This window comes from Micropterus dolomieu, linkage group LG03, assembly GCF_021292245.1.
Source record: "Micropterus dolomieu isolate WLL.071019.BEF.003 ecotype Adirondacks linkage group LG03, ASM2129224v1, whole genome shotgun sequence".
Classification (NCBI taxonomy): domain Eukaryota; kingdom Metazoa; phylum Chordata; class Actinopteri; order Centrarchiformes; family Centrarchidae; genus Micropterus; species Micropterus dolomieu.
In genome coordinates this window covers 2,907,224-2,926,393 of record NC_060152.1, presented here as the reverse complement: position 1 = coordinate 2,926,393, position 19,170 = coordinate 2,907,224, and the positions used below count along the sequence as shown (strand labels likewise).

At 40.4% G+C, this 19,170-nt stretch overlaps 3 protein-coding genes across 11 annotated transcripts in view; all 3 read right to left on the bottom strand.

The window, feature by feature from the left end:
• The window catches only part of bcan (brevican), a 48,105-nt gene extending 40,573 nt beyond the window's left edge, over window positions 1–7,532 (bottom strand). For both annotated transcript variants that reach the window (XM_046044980.1, XM_046044981.1), the window contains exon 1: window positions 7,428–7,532. In XM_046044980.1, the coding sequence (XP_045900936.1) occupies window positions 7,428–7,432 (5 nt within the window). In that variant the 5' untranslated portion in view covers window positions 7,433–7,532. The remainder of the gene's footprint in view (window positions 1–7,427) is intronic.
• The window catches only part of mef2d (myocyte enhancer factor 2d), a 197,701-nt gene that overhangs the window by 126,027 nt on the left and 52,504 nt on the right, over window positions 1–19,170 (bottom strand). The window lies entirely within an intron of this gene.
• Window positions 14,429–19,170, bottom strand: part of isg20l2 (interferon stimulated exonuclease gene 20-like 2) — a 136,831-nt gene continuing 132,089 nt past the window's right edge. For all 4 annotated transcript variants that reach the window (XM_046044991.1, XM_046044993.1, XM_046044992.1 and 1 more), the window contains one exon: window positions 14,429–14,586. In XM_046044991.1, the coding sequence (XP_045900947.1) occupies window positions 14,473–14,586 (114 nt within the window). In that variant the 3' untranslated portion in view covers window positions 14,429–14,472. The remainder of the gene's footprint in view (window positions 14,587–19,170) is intronic.

The following is a 19,170-nucleotide window of genomic DNA, read 5'->3' as shown; positions in this document are numbered from 1 at the left end:
GAGGCAGGTGTATTTGATGTAGATAATTGGTTGGGATTGGGGCTGTGTCTTAAAGAAAGACTAACTGGCTTGTAGGAGCCAGAATACTTGCTGTTTGGTAGGGGGTCATATACTTGTTTTTCCTCATCAGATGGTCATCAATTTTTATAAATTCATATGATGTGATTTTCTGGAATTTTCTTTGGGATTCTGTCTTTCACTGTTAGAATGTACATATGATTAAAATTGTAGATTGTTGCATTCTTTGTAAGTGGGCAAACCTGCAAAATCAGCAAGGGGTCAAATACTTATTTCCCCCACTGTAAGTCAGTAAAAAAAGAGTCAACTTCTCATGCAGGCCATTGTTTCTAATGTAGAGTATGTAGACTGGCCATGTGGGAGAAATTATTTCAATCATCCAGGGTTGTGGAAGAGGGCGGCGCGGTGGTTCGTGGACAGCACTGTGGCCTCACAGCTAGAAGGTCGCGGGTTCAAGTTTGCATGTTCTCCCAGTGTCTGCGTGGGTTCTCTCCAGGTGCTCTGGCTTCCTCCCACCGTCCAAAGACATGCGGCCTAGGTTTATTGGTGACCCTAAATTGTCCTTAGGTGTGAATGTGAGTGGTTGTTTGTCTATGTGTGGCCCTGCAATGGACTGGCGAACTGTCCAGGGTGTATTTAAAAACAATAAAATATTCTTTGTGTGGTTCATCAAAGGTGATAAATTATCCTAAAGTCCCATGAGGTGCGGAAAACTCGGCACAACACCAGTGAAGCTGGTGCTCCGTCTCTTCAGCAAGTGTTTCTCTTCTGCCACTACACACATACACGCTACTCTTACACATGCGCACTGACGACCCAGGGTTAGGGTTACAATTTTGGATTTATTTATGCACTTTAAAAACATTTATTGAACGTTTTATTCTTTTCTTCTCACATGTTTATTTACAGCATTAAATGTTGAAATGTATATTGTAATAGGCTGTATATTAACTTATTGGGAGAAAACTGGTAGTTCTATGTAAAATCAGACATTGAGCACCCCCATGACGCCTAAATGGCATGATCCTTGTTTCGCTGCCAAGCTTCAGCATCAGGCTCCGCCCATCAAAGCATCAAATCTTCGGCTACTGGGGGTCAGTCCCAGTGCATTTGCTAAGAAAAAACATCTAATAGCTTGCTGACACTAAAGATGAAACATTCAGCAGTTTCAATAATTTCACCTTTAGATTCTGGGTCAATATTAAATTAATTCAGCAACTATAGTACAGCCGTTTCTTTCTGAATCTGCAACAGCTCAGATTCACACCTCTGACAGGCTTCTTCTCCATAGCAATGGCGGCGTATGAATATCGTAGTAGATAGAGACATCATATAACATAAATATTACAACAAAAGTGTTGGTACACAGTGTAACCCTGGCTGCTTTACAAACAGGCCTAAACAACAATGCAGGGCTCTCATGAATCTGACTGAATTGTTGATTCCTTTCCTTTCAGTCTGATCTTGTGTTCATGTCAGCTCATATCTTATTGGGGGTTAATTTTGATTCTCTGTTGCCTTTCTTCATTTGCTGTTTTTCATTATTGTGGCTCAGTTGTTAGCAATACCTTTTCCTTACCTCTAATGTCTCTAAGACTCCTTCAACCGACTGAAACAGCCGTCACTGAGCACACCTACTGAATCTACTTGATTTGCTGAACAAATCAGGCACAAGTCAGGAACCAGGCTGGATAAAAAGTACTATTACAAATGGTTAAAAAATGCACCCAGATTGGGGTTGTTTTAAAGTGGATGTAAGTTTGTAAGTAACTATGGCCAGAATTCACGTCCATAACAGTCGAAGTTAGAATAAAGGAGACAGCAAATGGATAAATAAGCAAACCAGCTGTCAAACTGTCAGCTTCCTGTCATACTGGTTTCAGCTTCTCTCTACATCAAATGGACATAATTCCTCCTGACAATCTTCCGCCAATGTGTGACTATTCAAAGCCCTTCATTTCAAACTCACCAACTATCTGTCTGACTCACTCTTTCTCTTTCTAAGTAACACACTCTATCTTACAGAGGTGGGTGTATGACCTCAGTGAGGAGGGGAGAGAGAGAGAGAGAGAGAGAGAAGAGGTTTTCCTATGGGGAGGCAAAGCAGGCAACATCCGAAATGCAAAGACAAGTGGCTGAATAGTCAATGACTTCACCTTGAGGGAAAAGGCGATGGGGGCCAAGAGAGAGGATGTTTGACCGCTCAGTTTGCCAGGAAAGGTCATTTGAGGCTGGAAGGGAGGAGGGGAAGGGAGGTGAGGAGGAGGAAGGGGGTGAACTACATTCTTAAAGGACTGCACCAGCTTTGTGAGAATTTGGCCCATTTGTCACTTTACCCAGTGTGTAATGAGAGGGCTGCTGCTCCTGTATGTAGTCCGGTGTGGCAAACATACATTTCAGCATACGGCCCAACACGTCCTCACACCTGAACCACAGAACAGACCTTTCCACCTTCATGAGTGATTTAATGCTACTTTTGTTGTAGTTTTAGGCGTCTAAACTTAAACAACAAGTATTTGCAGTTCCTCCTGTATTTGCTTTACTTAATGTGAAACTAATGTAACGTGTGTGTGAATGTTCTGTGTCTGTCCATACTTAAAAGTTTATATGTATACTCTTGTACACAACTCTCTCTTGAAAAAGTGATCATGATTTCAATGAGACCACTTGTTAAAATATTGGATTTAAAAAAGAAATTTAAGACTATTCAATCAAGTTGAGTGTCGGATTTCATTCTTGACTCAATGTTCACTTACTTGCTTTTTTGACACGATAAAGAAGGAAACCTCTGTCATGTGATAACACATGGACACGTTTTTAGGTACACCTCCCTGGTGCCTAGTTGGACCCCCCTTTGCCTTTAGAACTGCCTTAATTCTTTGTTGCATACTTCCAACAAGGTGTTGGGAACAATGCTCAGACACTTTGGTCCATATTGACATGATAGCATCACACAGTTGCTGCAGATTTGTCGGGGATTGAGTCCTAGGTTAAAACAATGCACGAGCTAAGTTGGTGGGGGCCAAAAGCCAAAATATCCCAGTAGTGATAGTGTTCCACTGGGGACATGTCCCCACTTTTGAAATGGCTGATTTTGTCCCCATCACTTTTTAAAAGCATAATTAAAAATAGCTTGCAACGTGAAACGTTAACTAAAAAATTAAAATGCTTTGAGAAGGGTTTATTTGCACAGTAAGAAACATGGAATGCAATGTAAATACTGAAGAGAGATGTCCAGCATTGCCCAGAAAACTAACTTAAGCTGAAAAAACAAGCTACTGATTGATGAATTATATTCCATTATACTTTATATTTTGAATTGTCACCTGCCGCCTGAATTTTGTTTCCCTTTATATAAATAAAGAAATTTCCACCATAAATTGCTGCAGAAAATGTCTCCAGAATACAGGATATTAAGTGTTTAATGCTCAAAATCTTGCTCTTGTGACCCCATTATTGTGCATCGTCACGTCTCCTGAGCCCTTGTGTCCCCACCACTTTTCAACACAAAGTGACGCCCTTGGTCCTGCCCATAGACCCAGTTGCAAGCAGGGCTTAGCTGTCAATCATGATGTGAAACCTCCTTTTTGTAGCATCTAATAACTAATTAAAACCAAACTTATCAGAAAAACTGTTGAACATATGCCTGGGGTATAATATATAAAATGTCAGAAACATGTTTTTGATGTGTAGTTTTAGTTTTGTCCACATAACATGGCATAACATGTCACGTAGCGTTGCAATAAAAGTCGAGCCCAGTACAACTTTCCTGCCAGACAACCCAGGGTTTGCGTCAAAGGAGTGTGTCAGTGCTCGGTCTGAATGTGGCCTCATAATATGCTTAAAGGTTGTGATTACACGTTGGGATGCACAGATCTGACATTTTCTCTCCTGATACCAACTGCAGCACATAAACTCTGATGAGTAGTGAACCAATACCTCAAAACAAGATTGTACATTTCAAACATTTCCCCTGATATAGAATCAATCGGCAAACCGGCTTCTCATTTCTAGCTGGCACCCACCTTTGTTATCGCTGGTTTAAATGACAAACATTGCCAACAGCAGATTACTCCCAGCTCATTAACGTTAATTCCTTAAATAAACTGCCAAAATAAGAAATGGCCGTTGCTAATACATATATGTTCTAGAGGTTGTGAACGTTAATTGGACCATCACTCAAAAATGCTCTTGCCTTTATGGATAAATCAAGGTGATTCCAGGTGTAATAAAGACCTCCAATTTATTTCTATTTTTATTCACTTCTTTTACCTCACTTTCTTGCCTTTCTCTTCTCATCACTGATTGGCTCTTGCTTTCACCTTTCATCCCTCCTCATTTACCTGATTGAGTTTACCTGCTCACACTTAATTTAAGGACTGCACTCCATTTCACTCACTCTTTGACTTTCACATGGGGCAGCAGTTCTGACTGAACAACCTATGTGTGCCTTTTCTCACCCGATTATATGTTGATAAATGCAACCTTTGAGTTTGAAGAAATAAAACTTAGTTTCCTGGCTTACTTCCATGCATTCTGCCACAATGATGATAGGAAATGTCCCTTTTTTTGAACCTACTACTTCACAACAGGTCTTTAGTTATAACTTTAGTTACTTACAAATGTTGAAAACTGAGTAGTTTCAATGTGGAATTCAAAAAGGACTCAGATTTGATAAACAGATTCAAAATGAGATTCAAAATTAATGAATGCAGAGAAACCTGGTGACCTATACTATCTAGACTCTCAGTCTTTCACACAAACATACACAAAGCCTCTCTTTGCTTCTGTCTTTCAGGTTTCAGAATTGGGTGTAAAACCTCTTGCTAAGCCATCGTTGGATCAACCTGACGCCACCACTTCCCCTGCACCGTACCCCTCTGCTTTCCACCACCGCTGCCCTTTTGCCCCTCGGCAGCTCCTCCATCACGCCGGCCCACCAGTCCCACATCACGCCACCTCGAATGACTTGTTCTGCCCATCTCCAGGGGCAACCCGAACCCCCCTGACAGACACAATCTGACAGGAAGCAAGGAGCAGCCGGGGAGGGCTGGAAGCAACGGAGACCTCTGAGAGAAAAGAAGTTGCAGAGAGGAAGAAAGGGACTCCGTACAGCATGACTGAGTGCTGAGAGAGACATTAAGTTCACAGGAACGATTTGAAACGATTCACCAGTCAGGCTCAAGCAGCAGCCATGTCTTATTAGCTGTTAGCTGCTGACTCTGTGTGCCGGAGGGCAAAACCTTAAAAGAAGTGACAAAAGCCATAAGCTACAAGACTCTGGTTATAGACTTGTGCATGTATGTGTGTGTGTATGTGTGTGTGTTGTAGTCTGTGCCACAAGCTGATTAGGCAGAATTGCTGAGTTTTAAGGGGCTTATACCTCAGACAAAAAACAACAGCAAACACAGCACTGGTCTGCATTCATTATTTAGTGTGAGTCACATTTCCGAGGTGCTGCGGGAAGCTACAAACTACACCTTCTGTGGTAATAGACAAACTAATTAGAGTTTAAAACTAAAATACATTGCCTGGAAAACTTCCCTCTTTACATGCGTAACAGGAACAGTCCTTTTATTATTTCTACTATATATGATAAATAAATAATCTTATTTAGCAACAAGGAGGAAGGACTCAGTGTTATTGCTCAGCTTGATTCCTGTAAAGACAAAGGCCAATTTAGAAATTTTGCCATTTTAATAAACTCCAATCTGAGCATCCGCAGCCACATCAAGGCAAACACTAAACCAGTATTTTATCATCTGAAACAATTAGCAAGAAATAGTGGTTCCTGACAACATTTAGAAAAACTCATCGTGCCCTCCTCTCCAGCAGGGTGGACTGTTATAATTGTCTCTTGTCTGGTCTTCCCAAAAACTTCAGCTCATTCAGAACGCTGCCCCAGAGTTGCAGGAGCCAAAAGAAGTGAACCAATGACTTCTGTTATTAAATATTTACAACAAATAACATTGGGCCAAAACACATTTCTGATCAGCTTGAAGAACATAAACCCAGCAGGTTTATTAGATCTTTAGCTGATGGAGCGAGTCAGAACCAAACAGGCTGAAGCTGCTTTTAGCTACGATGCTGCACACAGATGGAACCAACTTTTGGGCTAGACAGCTAAACAAGGAGCAGAAATTCACTATAAAGCCCAGCGAAGCCTAGAAAATATAGATTATGGCCTCATGTAAATCACTTTGAACTGCCCACTTCTTTAAAGTGCTTTACAAATAAAGTTGTCCTAATTTCTCAAAACTCAGCAAATGTTACAGGGGAAGATTTCATACCTTTTCATCTGTTCAAAGGTATTAATAAGTACTGTATATGTGAAAATTGTCACTGACATCAATAAACGGTTACAAAGTGATAATCTTAACTCCAGATTTATTGGCCTGACATTAAAGTTGAATATCCATTTTTAATATTTATGGATGCATACTCCCCTATTTAATTCAAAACAGCAAAGTGACCACTTTAGGATCCTCCGCAGGTGTTTCAGAAAAATATCTCCCCATAATATTCCTATTGGGACAATGTTTATGGCAAGAAATGAGCTGTAAGGCTATGTGTTATTTGGTTTTTATGTACTTTTGTAAACTAATACTGTTGATCAAAGTTAGTTTAAATAAGCTAATCTATGAAAGGCTTAATGCTTTTATTAATAATATATTTCATGATGACCTGATTCGGCCTATACTTTAGCAAAATCTTCCTAGAGACAATCTGAAGTTACTCAAATTGAATTTTCATTGTGATAGTCCCAGAATACGTTTTCAGACCTGTAGTTCTCTTGTAAAAACTGAATATTCCCGTATGCAGTGGTGGAAAGTAACTAAAGTAGTGGGAAATATTGTACTTTTTTACATGTCTTTGAGACATATAGATACTGCAGGAAGGCTTACTGTGCAGATTAAGACATTATATACAAAATATTGACAAAGGTAGGACTATGATAGGACTACTTTTAATGAAAAAATATAAAGCACAGTTATATCTTAACCTAGCCAACAGTAGAAAACTGTTTTGATTCTAGTTTGCTGATACCTTCATAAGATTTTTTATTTGTGTTGAAGTATTTTTACATTCTGGTATTGATACTTTTACTGACTTCCTCACCACTGCACGTGGTATTACAAACACTGGAGAATCCCCGTGGAAATATACGGTGATGCTGCAGCAGGTGACAACTGATGCTTTCACCCTAATCGCGCCTTTCTTTTCCTTTATGATTATTAAATTGGGACTAACGATCCAGAACGAGTAAGAACTAAATGCATAATAAAGGATAAAGACAAACTGAAGGTGAAAATAGGTGAATAACAAGAACTCCAAGAACTAAATAAAAAAAAGTGTAATTTAACAGTCAGGTTTTGTCTAATTCTGTGAAACGGATTAAATGGACTTACTTCATTTTAATCAGGCTCAGCTGTCCGTCTAGACCTTCAGAAGTTGTTCGTGTCTCCCCGGGGCGTCCGGACAGGTGCAGGTCGATCTTCGTGTCTGTTTTCCGACCTGAAGTCCTTCAGCAGCCTCAGAGACGACGGCCACGAGGAGAGGAGGTGAAGAGAGGAGAAAACGGGATGAAGGCTGTGTTAAAAGACCAACACCTCCCCCCTCCTCTTCCTCCTCCTCCTGTCTGGCAAATCATAATCGCTGTTGAAGGACAGACTGAGAGGTGAACAAATGAGGAATAAGGGCTATCAATTATTTTTCACTTTTCTGTTAATGAAGAGAATATTGGGCTTCACTCTAAAGGTTTGCTGAGTCCTTCAAATTGGTATAATTTGATATAATGAGGAGTGTTATGTGCGTTGCCCTTGAAATGCCTTTTTAGTCCAAAAAATAAATCCCTACTAAAGCTGCAAACGCTGGCTTTTTTATGGCCACTAGGGGGCAGAAGAGCCCCATGACCTCACAGATTAAGAGCTCCTAAAAGCAAACTTACAAACCCAGAAGACACAAAGCAGCTTTTATTTGCCCTCCCTTTCTGTCCACTTGAAAAACGTAAACAACAACTTGAAATAATATTGTCTTATAATAACAACGTATTTGTGATTACCTGACTTCGTTTTATTTCCTCCTTTATTTGATGCTTTAGACACTGACTGAGGTCAGCGACTCATGCCAGATGACATAGTGGCGATTTGTATATACATATCTGAGTTTCAGTGTATGGCTCCCTAACACATTTAACATTGAAACATGGCTGTTAAGGTTTAGAAAAAACCCTACATGCATCTTCTTAACTGACCCAACTACCATGACAACCTAAGCTACAACATCAGTACATACAGCTACCTTGATTTGGCAGTCCGTGGATTTCAAACCTAATAAATAATGAATTAGGAGATAAGGTAAATGAATTTTTCCTTCACTGAATGCAGTGCCCTTCCACAGGTCTCTCCTGCAGGAAGAATCTTGCTCTTAAGCTGTTAAATGTTCCTCTTTCTTCACCAGCTAGTCTCTAAATGTGTCTGTCTGCTGTTTGCTGCTGAGCAGGTCGTGTACTCTGTCCATCCGAGCTTTGATAAGAGCTGTGGGACTGATCCAAAATGGTAAATGCGCCGCAAAAGCAAAACATTGCTCTAAAAGAGGCTGAAAGCTAAAGAGCTGCAGAGTGGGTGATGACGCTGGGTCCTGAGTTGCAGGGTGACTGACAATGAAAATGGATGCCATCTTGTTCCGTTTTCAAAATAGTTATAATTTTGTTTTCTGCATTTCAGCATCGTAGGAAGGAAACGGAAGTTGACAAGAACAGTAACAAAAAAATAATTTTCATGGGCCTTCCTAAAATCATCACAAGCTGCAAAGTCAGTGGTTTTTCAACAATTTCCATGTGCAAACCAACATCAGCAGGTTACTGAAGTCACAACCCTGCCTGAAGACCCAATAACCTCAGAGTGTATCACTATGCAAGCAACCCCATTCACATTACACATATAAAATATTGATTAGTGGAGCTTTAAATAAGTTAATCTATGAGCCATTTCAATCCTTTATAGTGGGGCTGCAATTGAGAACAGCATTAAGTCAGATTGCGGGTGGAAAATAAATATTTAAACATGTTTTAGTTAATCCAGTTTGAAACTTCTGTCCAAGCTAACTTGCGGAAAGACAGAAAGACTACTTTATTTGTTCCAAACACTTCTATTTCCTCCTCGGCAGCTTTCATACATGACGGTTAAGACCCTTTATGCTTCCACATTTGCTGATCCTGCCGGGGTAAATGGACTGTACTTACAGAGAGCCTTTCTAATCTTCCCAAAGCACATTACCATACAACCCCATTCACGCACATTCACGCAGGTGCCTGCACAACTGCACTGGCACAGCCTTCAGTATCTTGCCCAAGGACAATTTGACATGCGGACTTGAGGAGCTGGGGATCGAACCACCGGCCTTCTGATTAGTGGACGACCTTTCTACCACTTGAGTCAGTGGATTTACTGTATGTGTAAGGTTAACTGGCAATGTGCAAAATGGACAAATTCCTGATGGCTTGGCAGTGAGTAATAAAAAACGAATTATGCACATGTGGTTGATGCTGGGCCATGACTAATATCTGTGGTGTGTGACGTGTGTGCGGAAAGGGTAATCTGCAGTCTACTGCCCAATAACTTGACCCAGGGGGTAATAAATCCATGAAATCCATACTGCATTGCCTAATGAGACCGACGGTGCTCTTTCATGTATTTCAAGGATTTATTAATACAGCAGGTGAACACTTAATCTCCTTTAATTTAAAATGTTGAGCATAGTATTTCAATCAATAATATGGAAGCACATTTAACAAAAATCTAAATTACAAAAAGGATCAGCGAGCTGAAATATGTTTCTCATATTCATCTCTTATTCAGCCTCAAATGTGAAGGAGAAAATCTTGTTTTTAACATATTTAACACACCCACAGGAGGAAAACCCAAAGCCTCTTTTTATTTTAAAGCTCTGGCTTTTACTTATTGAGCTAATAACAGGGCATAAAATCGAATTATTCACATTACTGCCCATGCACAAGGAGATTTAGGAGGGATAATCTAGACTAGGGAATGGATTAAATCACATGTTGCTTTGCAATACTGTCTGTAACCCAAAAGATAAAGAAGTCCAAGGTTACTTGTAACTGAGGGGCTTCACATGATGCCTAAAGACCTTAGTTGCTTCAAATGAAGTCTGTCTGATCGTCTAACAGCAAGCGAACCCCCTTTCTGAAGGCTGAATTGGGAGGTTTGTGTCTGACAGTCAGGTCCACTTTAATCAGAAATTAGTCAAGTGTGCAGAGGTGTGAAAGACAGTGGAGTTTGAGTGTCTGGGTTTGTTTCCACGTTGTGCCATTCACTGCACATGCTCACCAGCCTGTTGGCACATTAACATCATGCACATAAAAATAGATTTTCTAGGATCTGAGAAAGCTTTACAAAATATAAAACATTCTATATACATAACAAAGATTAATAACTGACTTCGTCTGCAGCTGCAGCTGGAGGTGTCCTGTCCTGATGGTGGTCTATGGGGAAAATGCTTTTGGGATGTTTCATTAGTGAGAAAATGTTCTTTTGTAATGTCTTTTTTTCTACTGCATTCAACGCCCAGACCACAGCAGTCTATCAATAGGCAAGATAAGCTGCACATTCAGTAGATTCAAAACCTTTATTAACTTGGCCTTTCCATGTTAACTATGGCTTTTAATTATCTTAAGTAGACTCTACTTTCGACTGTGGTTCCAAATTTCTACTGTGTCTCCCATTGAGTAGCTAAAACACTGTGGAGTTCACAGCTAAAGAATTTCCAGCACAGGAGATTCCACTGCCTCCTTTGCCAGCTACTTAAGACTGTGACCATCAGATGCTTTGGCGTCCTCTGTGGTGATACTGTGGGGTTTTTCAGCTGCCTGTTTGGTCAGCAGACAAAGAACAGACACAGGACTTGTCTTTACCTCAGGACACCTTTCACTTGCTCCATTACAGAGACTCTGGCAGGATATTGTTGAATTTTCTAACAAAGATCAAGCCTGCACAGATGCACTTTAAATCTCACAGACAACTCTCAACATTTTCTTTAAAGTCTAGCCACTGAGCCTTGGTCTGTCTCTTCCCTTTTTAATTCTCTGTGCCAGCAGTTGTGTCTGGTGTGGCTTTTTTAGGAAGGATGGCATGCTGTATAATTAATGAGCTGGTGTTGAATTCACAGCAGGGAAATCGTGCTGATCGCTCACCTTTAAGGACAAACACTTGCCAGAGGACACAGGAAGTGGAGCATTGTGAGACTGTGGAAGTACAGCTGTTAGGTGTTGTTTAAAATGAAGCAATACTAGTGCCTAATTTTTTTTAGCCACGCTAATAACGTGACTCTAGGGATGACAATATTGGTCCAACACTTTGATCCTGACTGAAATATCTTAACGATCAAGTTTGGATGAAATTTTGTAGAAATTCATAATCATCTGGGGATGTGTCCTAAAGACTTCAGTGATCCTCTGACCTTTACTCATGTCGAAGGTTTCACTTATCTTAATGACCTTCGGCCTCAGCTGTTCTTTGACTTTAGTGCTAATGTTAGCATGCTAACGTGTTAAAACATTGTAACTCATCAGCATGTTAGCAGTTAGCTCAAGTTCAGCCGCACAGGGCCACCATAGCTAGACTTTTGTTTCTACAGAAGCATAACTTCTCAAATGTTAAATGCAACCAGCTGTGCAAGAACATTGTCTAAACAAAATAGTCTAGAACTGGCTGATTTAAACCGATTTATGAAAGTAAAGAAATTCAATGTCAGATTTCAGTACAGTTTCTCCAGACACATTTCAGGTAGTACAAAAAAAAGGTATTGAGGTTAGTTAGACACAGCTACTTGGAAGATTTTCATACTCAAAATTTTAGTCAGCCATCTAAATTTATTATAGCAATATCAATGCTGATGTAGGCACTTAAATCTATTTTTTGGGTACTCTGATGATAAATGCATATCCATCACCTTAAAGAAATTTGCACACATCATTTTCAAGAACAAAAAAAAGTCTTTACTAATGTGGTATAAGATGACGACCAAACAAAAGTATTCACTGTTCATTTCACTCAGCTGAGACATTCAGATTTGATGCAACAATATCCAGCCTTTAACAAAAACAAAACACAAATTTAAACTTCAAACCAAAGTGCAATAAATCCATTAAGGTTATAATTTTTGTGTTGAAACTATATTAGAGAGGTGTTGATGGTCATATTTGAGGCTGGGGTTTGTGGTGCTGCTGACTGTTTTACTGACAGGTGTTTCTAATATTATGTCGGCCATCACTGATATAAATGGGGAGGACAAAGTATGAGAAACACCTCTCAGTATAATAAACTTAGTGTATTGTCTCGCTCTAAGCCAATGTGACATGATGATCAAACGTGATCAGGACCTTAATTAAGTTGCAAAGTTAAAAGTTAAATGCTTACAGTTATTGTGAACTTAAGCATTAGACCAGATTACCTGACTCAGTGTAAAATGTAGTCTAAAGGACAGCACATGCTGAAAGTTATCTCAGTGATGTCAACTTCATTAAAGAGGTGGTGTTATGCTTTTTAGCTTTTTCCCCTCTCCTTTATTGAGTTATATATATTTTTGTGCATGTAATAGGTTTTGGCCCTGCGATGGACTGGCGACCTGTCCAGGGTGTACCCCGCCTTTTGCCCGATGTCAGCTGGGATTGGCTCCAGCCCCCCCGTGACCCTGTACGCAGGATAAATGGTTGACAATGGATGGATGCTAATAGGTTTGCAAAGTGAAAAAGCCCAAAGTCCAGCCCAAAGGGAGTTCCCATCTCCCACAGCAAACTCTGCTCTGAACTGCCTGAAAACGGCTTGTTTTTCCAGCCTTTACTTCCCTTTCATCCCTGTGACGACACAGTAAAATGCACGTCATAACGCTCGCCCAGCGGCTCACCACTCTGAAACTCTTTCTCCAGTCCATGTTGCCAAGCTGGTAAGGGGAACATGTACAGCTGAACCGAAGCTTTTTACCGGCTTTTCAGGGCCCGCCCTTCTCTCCTTCTAACTGGCTAGTAGTCCTGACAAGATGTATCACTCCATAGCTAAAACGAAGCCTTCAACACAGGGTGAAAAGAGGAGCTGCAGCAATGTGCAGTATGACAAAAATATGGTGTTTATTGAATATTAAACCATGTAAACCTGTTCTGGTACAACCCCTAAATAGGATTTTGAACCTGAAAATGAGCAGAATACCACCTCTTTAATTATTTTGATATCTCAGAATGATGAGATGATGAGCTAAAGTACTGAGCTGAATCAACAGCAGATAACTGAACTCGTCTCGTATTGCATAGAAAGCTGTATGAACTGTATGGACGTAAACACTTCTGTATTCCAAAAACCTGACAGGAAAAAGATCACATAAATAACTGGACATTGGTTGTGGCAGCTGCTGCAACAAGTAGTTTTATGAAGATAGTATGTACAAGGAGATTAGAAGAGCGTGAGTGCTGTAGCTACCACTGAGGACATGTCCTACATTTTCTGGGATTCGGGGGTTTGGCCCTCCATTATCAGGTAAATTTGAGTGGAAATCAGGTGTTTAAATATTTTTCCAATAATTGTTATTTTGAAATTTACGTCTCCTGCTCTCGTATACTAGATCCTGTGGGTTTTAGGAGTTCATATAATCATGTTTTGTTTAGTTTTTTGGCAACGGTCATCCTTTTACATAAAATATAATTAAGTATTTTAGTCACATTTCAAAACGTGTGTGGAAATTATATAATACTTCAACTGTAAGGCTGCTGGTTAGTCTGAAAAAATTCTTATCCATAAAAGCCACATGCAGGAACTCATTATTTCTAAAACCCCGGCTTCCTTTTACCTGAAGAACATGATTGGTTGATCGAAGATGAACAACAGGAGAGTATTTTGTCTCAATTTTGTACCTAAAAATAATTAATAATATAAAAACTTTAAACTGATGGGTGACAGAGCTCAATGGTCAGACTTAAAATGTCTATCACCATGCTCAACTGGCGAGAGGAGGAATATACACCACAGCATGACTGAGTTGAACACTTCACCTTAACACAAGTTCTTTGTACATCACTTAAGCACAGTTTCAATAAAGGTACAGCTGTTGCTTGAATAATTACATGACTGCCCCCTAGTGGCAGGAGCACCTTTTAAACACAATGCAAACCCTGAGAAAGAATGAAACTGAAGGGCTGACCCAACAGTTATTATATTCTTCTCCCATGATAACATAACAGTTTTGAATTTCAGGCAGCTGGTCGCAGCTTATCCAGTACACTGAATGAGCGGGAACAGTTTCCTGGTATCTTCATTCACACGTCGACAGGACAGTAGAAGTTACCAGTAACAAGGTAGGGAGTCAGTCGATCCAAACCACATACCTGCCACACCAAATGTCAACTTAAAAGTTTATTTCCATGTTGCTTCTTCAAATCTGGCACTAAGTGGCCTGTGCTTTGGAGGCCAGATTCCTCTCCCACTCCTCCTCCACCACTTTATAAAGCTCCATCGTGGCCCTGGCATCCTCCACAGAAGAGTGTCCCTTCCTCCCGGTCTGAGGACATAAGAGAGGACGAGTTTGACATCACTTTGGAGACATTTTTAAATCATGATGACATTAACACTTCAGCTAAAACATTCTCACAACTCTACAGGGCTCATTTAAGCGGCAGTTTATATGTCACTGAGTGCTGAATCCTTTAATGACTGAAGTGGATTTGTTTGTTCTGTCTCCAGGAAAACTTCAAACCTAATGTTTGGTGTAGTTAATATTTGTGCTGGGCAAACGGACTCAGTAGTACAAAAATATCATTTTTGTGGTAGGGGTGGGCATCTCTGGACACCTCACGATTCGATTCAGAGGGCTGCGATGTGATTATGAAACGATTATCGATGCATCTTGATGCTTCATTTTTCTCTATGCAGGATCTCTGGATAATTACTAACCATTATTTGCGCATTAAAATCCTAATTAGCTTCAAAGGACTAGTTTGCATCCCTAATTTACTTCATTAAACTCAGCTCCATTTCTACAACAGCCACTTGTCGGACTCCTCTGAAAACCGAAATATAATTATCAGGACGTGTACGGGACAGAGCTGTACACCAGATAAGTCTGAGCTCGTACCTGATGTTCTCAACCCTTGATAAGTAACGTCAGGTAAGTTAGCAATGACATACAGCCGAGCTAATTAATATTACTTCGTTACTAATTTAGCTAACGTTACTTAACAGCCATAAAACGTGCTGTACGGGGAGACGTTAGCTAGCGCTAACAGCCTTCACTTTTCCAGCAGTTGGGGAAACTACAGACTTTTATTAACGGACACACTGACCTACACTGCACGTTCAGACGGAAGCTTACTGCTAAAATTTTTCTCCATCATGTTCTGCCGCTCGCTCGCTCGCACTCATTCGCTCGTCCACACACACAGGATACACAGAGAGCTGCCAAGCGTTGAGCGTCACTTGCTCATTGATATAAATGATTGTGTGACATTTAAGTTGGGAAGTTGTGTTGTGCCAAATACAGGGGAACACTGTTCCCACTGTTATGTGCACGCCACAGACGGTCCGGGCGCTGCACTTCCGTCAACATTACGTTATAAATTAACATTTAAATAATCGATTTTTTGACATTTGTTAATCGGGTCAGAATCTTTCACGTCCGCATCGTGATGCATCCAAGAATCGATTTTTTCTCCCTCCCAGTTTGTCTGTCCATCCTGGAAGAGGGATGCCTTCTCGCTTACTCCTGAGGGTTTTTTGTGGAGTTTTTCTTTATCTAAGCTGATGGTCTAAAGATAAAAGGTGTCCTATAATGTTCAGATTGTGAACCCTCTTCTTTGATAAGATAGTTCCTGATTTAAATCTAAATTTTTTAATTTTTTGTAAATTAAATACAGTCTTGTAAGACAGCTTGTGTTTATACAACATTTAACATTTGAGAAATGTGTCTTCTCAAAAACAAACACGCAACAAATTTAGATTTGTTCTTTAAGTAAGAACAGTATGGTTTTGATACTGAGAGAAACTCGAAGGTTGGCTTGAAACAGTAAAGTTTTTGCAAATTTAAACCAGCTTGCAGATAAACTCCATTTTTTCCACCTACATACACAAGTTTAACTGAGAGTATCTGTATCTTTGTAAGTTTGTATATGTGTGTTATTGTGTGTATTTCTAGATAATGACTGTGTACTTTATCTGGACCCAGAAGGACTGAGGTAGCAGGTTGGGTCTTTGCTGCCCAGCTCTGGTCAACACAAAGCAAAAATTAATCATGTTCACAGTTTTTCCACAGCTTCTAAGCTGTGAAATGTCCAAAATTGAAAGAAAGACCAAGAAAAAGTAAAAACAATCCACAGTAAGATCCGTTCCATTTTTTTGTAATGAACAAATCAGCGTGTCAAGTTTGATTTATCATCAACACTGCTTTGTTTTCTGTACTTGCATCTCTCTTTTAAATTCAGTTTCAAACAGTTTCTGTTTGGTAACCCATCACTACCCAAACAGCCACTACTCCTCCAGCTCTGACTGGAATTATTTATCCATGAGGTTAATGGACCTACGCTCTCTCTTGCTCTTGGGAGGCCTTGCTTGGTTATAGAGGAAGCTGACTGTGTGGGACCCCCCCCCTCTTAGGCTGCAAAAGGCCCGTCAGTCAAAACAGATAACATCTTGGCCCTGTTCGGTGTATGTTTGCCTGTATTAAAGAAGCAAAACAAAGGCTTTAGTTTAAGCTATGTGTCTGTTTTCGTTTGGGTTATTTCTGAGTGTTTCTATCTCTACAATAAGAGTCCAGAAATTAGTCACTAATTCATCAATTAAGGACTTTTAGTATTAGATATTTTACATTGTAGGGCTATTAATCATATTGTAAAAAGGGTCAATATTTCACGTCTGATCAGAATTCCCAGAATATGTGGCACAATGACATCAGCATAGAAGACATCTTTTTGAATTCCTTTACCTTGAAATTCTAACTTTATGCTGTTTTAAGGCAGTGACAAAAGACGCCTCTGCTTTGTACCTTGCCTTAGAATCAAACTGTTTAAATGCAGTTATGAGCAGAAAAACTGTTTATGAGTCTGTTTTCTAAAATACTGATCAAATCATAATATTGAATGCCATTCCTGTGAGTGTGATATTTAAAGGCTCTTTATAAACAGTCCTTTCGAAGTCTTTATCAGAGCTGTGAGGTTGGTGGTGCTGGGTAGATTCAGGTAGTTTGTTTATTTTTTAAATGCTTTACTTTTTTAGTTATATTTTTAAATTATATCCCTTCATAATGGTCCTAATGTTGTTTCTCTGCACTACCAGGTATTGCAAATTGTAAATTCTTTTAACAGTCATGTTGGTTATGGCCTAAAAACAACATTTAAACTAATAAATATCAGACTCCACCTTAAAAAAAAATTATTTGTCAAATATCAATGTAAAAATATAACCCACCTCTGCATTCTGAATGGTATCTATGGCCCTGGTGGCTGGCTGCATCATTTTGTTCAGTGATTCAGGGCTTTTTAAATAAATCAAATTCCTTCAAACAAGTCCCCGTGAGAGTGATCAGCTGACCTAGGATGTATATGGAAAGGCCTTCCATTGGCAGTGATCTCGTCTAGTCCAGATTAAGACCTCAGGATATGACAGGTGTTAAGAGGGCCTCAGAGTTCGGATAGTAAAGCAGGATTATCTGAGGAGGAGCATCTCCAGGCAAACAGAGGCAATACCTCCAAACTGTGTGTGTGCTGGGGGTCAGGGGGGTCAGGGGGAGAGGTGAAAAAACCCGTTTGTTGTTTTGAGGTCATGTAGTTTTTGTTGGAAATGGTGAGGCTGTCATGGCGGCTAACGGAATCAGTTACTTAAGGGAAGAATCTTGTCAAGTTTTGTTTGGAGATATGTGAGGCTCCCCTGGCCACGACCCACGAGGATCCGGGCGGTTCCAAAAGTCCTTAAGCCCCTGCAGCGAGGCTCGCTGGTGAGATCTGCCTTCCTTGAGCCGCTTAAAGAAAAAAGGGCATCCCCCTTCTCCGCCCATCTCGCTTTCTCTCCTTGCCTATTCACTGCCAGTCTTTTAGCATTTTGCTCGCTCGTGTTCCCTCTGTCCCTTGCTCTCTTCCTTCCCTTGCCCTGATTGGGATCTGCAGTCAAGCGGATTAACACATTCTGGCAAGAGAGGCAGGCTGCCCACAGACACACACTCTTTCAAGCAGCACGTGCATCTCAGAGAGAGGCTGTGTGTGCATATGCATTGCCTCTCAGCCCTGCACTGGAGTGAAGGAATGTCTAACCCTGTGATGAAGTCAACGCTTACACAGACACAAGCACACACACACACACACACACACACACCGATGTGAACTTAAGTGCTCCTAAGCATACAGGGACACTGCTTGCGTGCATGTAGAGTGCATGCAGGGTGACCGTACGCAAACCAAAATTCGAGTGTGTATGTGCGTGCCTGTGTGCGAGTGTGTGTTTGCGTGACTATCCACACTTCATAATTTATACTCAAAAGCACTTGCTTGGAGATACTGACGGAGGCAGAGCGGCAAATGGGCACATTTTGTGACTATCCAATTATCCTCTCTCACTCTCTCTCTCTCTCTCTCTCGCTGTCACTCTGTACGTCTCAGCTTTGTCCACCACCAGCGATGTTACACCATGTGCCAGTGCAGATAATCTAGCAACTTTAATAAATACTGTATAATTCATCCATACTGAAACATTGGCTGGTGTCCTCTGAATTCCCCTGAAAGTCCCAATATCATGTGTCAAATGTTTTCATTACAAGTTACCCGTCATGGCCTCTGAATATACAGCGTACTTCCATGTGACCCAAAAAAAAGATGACAGAGAAATCTTACAGCTGACTGCTGCGAACACATAGCACTGCAAAACAAATATGGTAATACAGAAGATGTTAAGACATAAATCAAATAAAAGATGGTACTCAAATAACGACCTGTTCAAACATACAAATGTTTGTCAGGTACGCATTATTGAAACTCAGCAAGCGTCGCTGCCAATGTTTCACAGTATAAGCCTTCCAGGGAAGTGAAGGTATTATACTCCCTAAACCTCTAAAAGGCTTTTAATGTGAGCAAAAAACATCCAATAAAATCTCAATAAAAGCCAG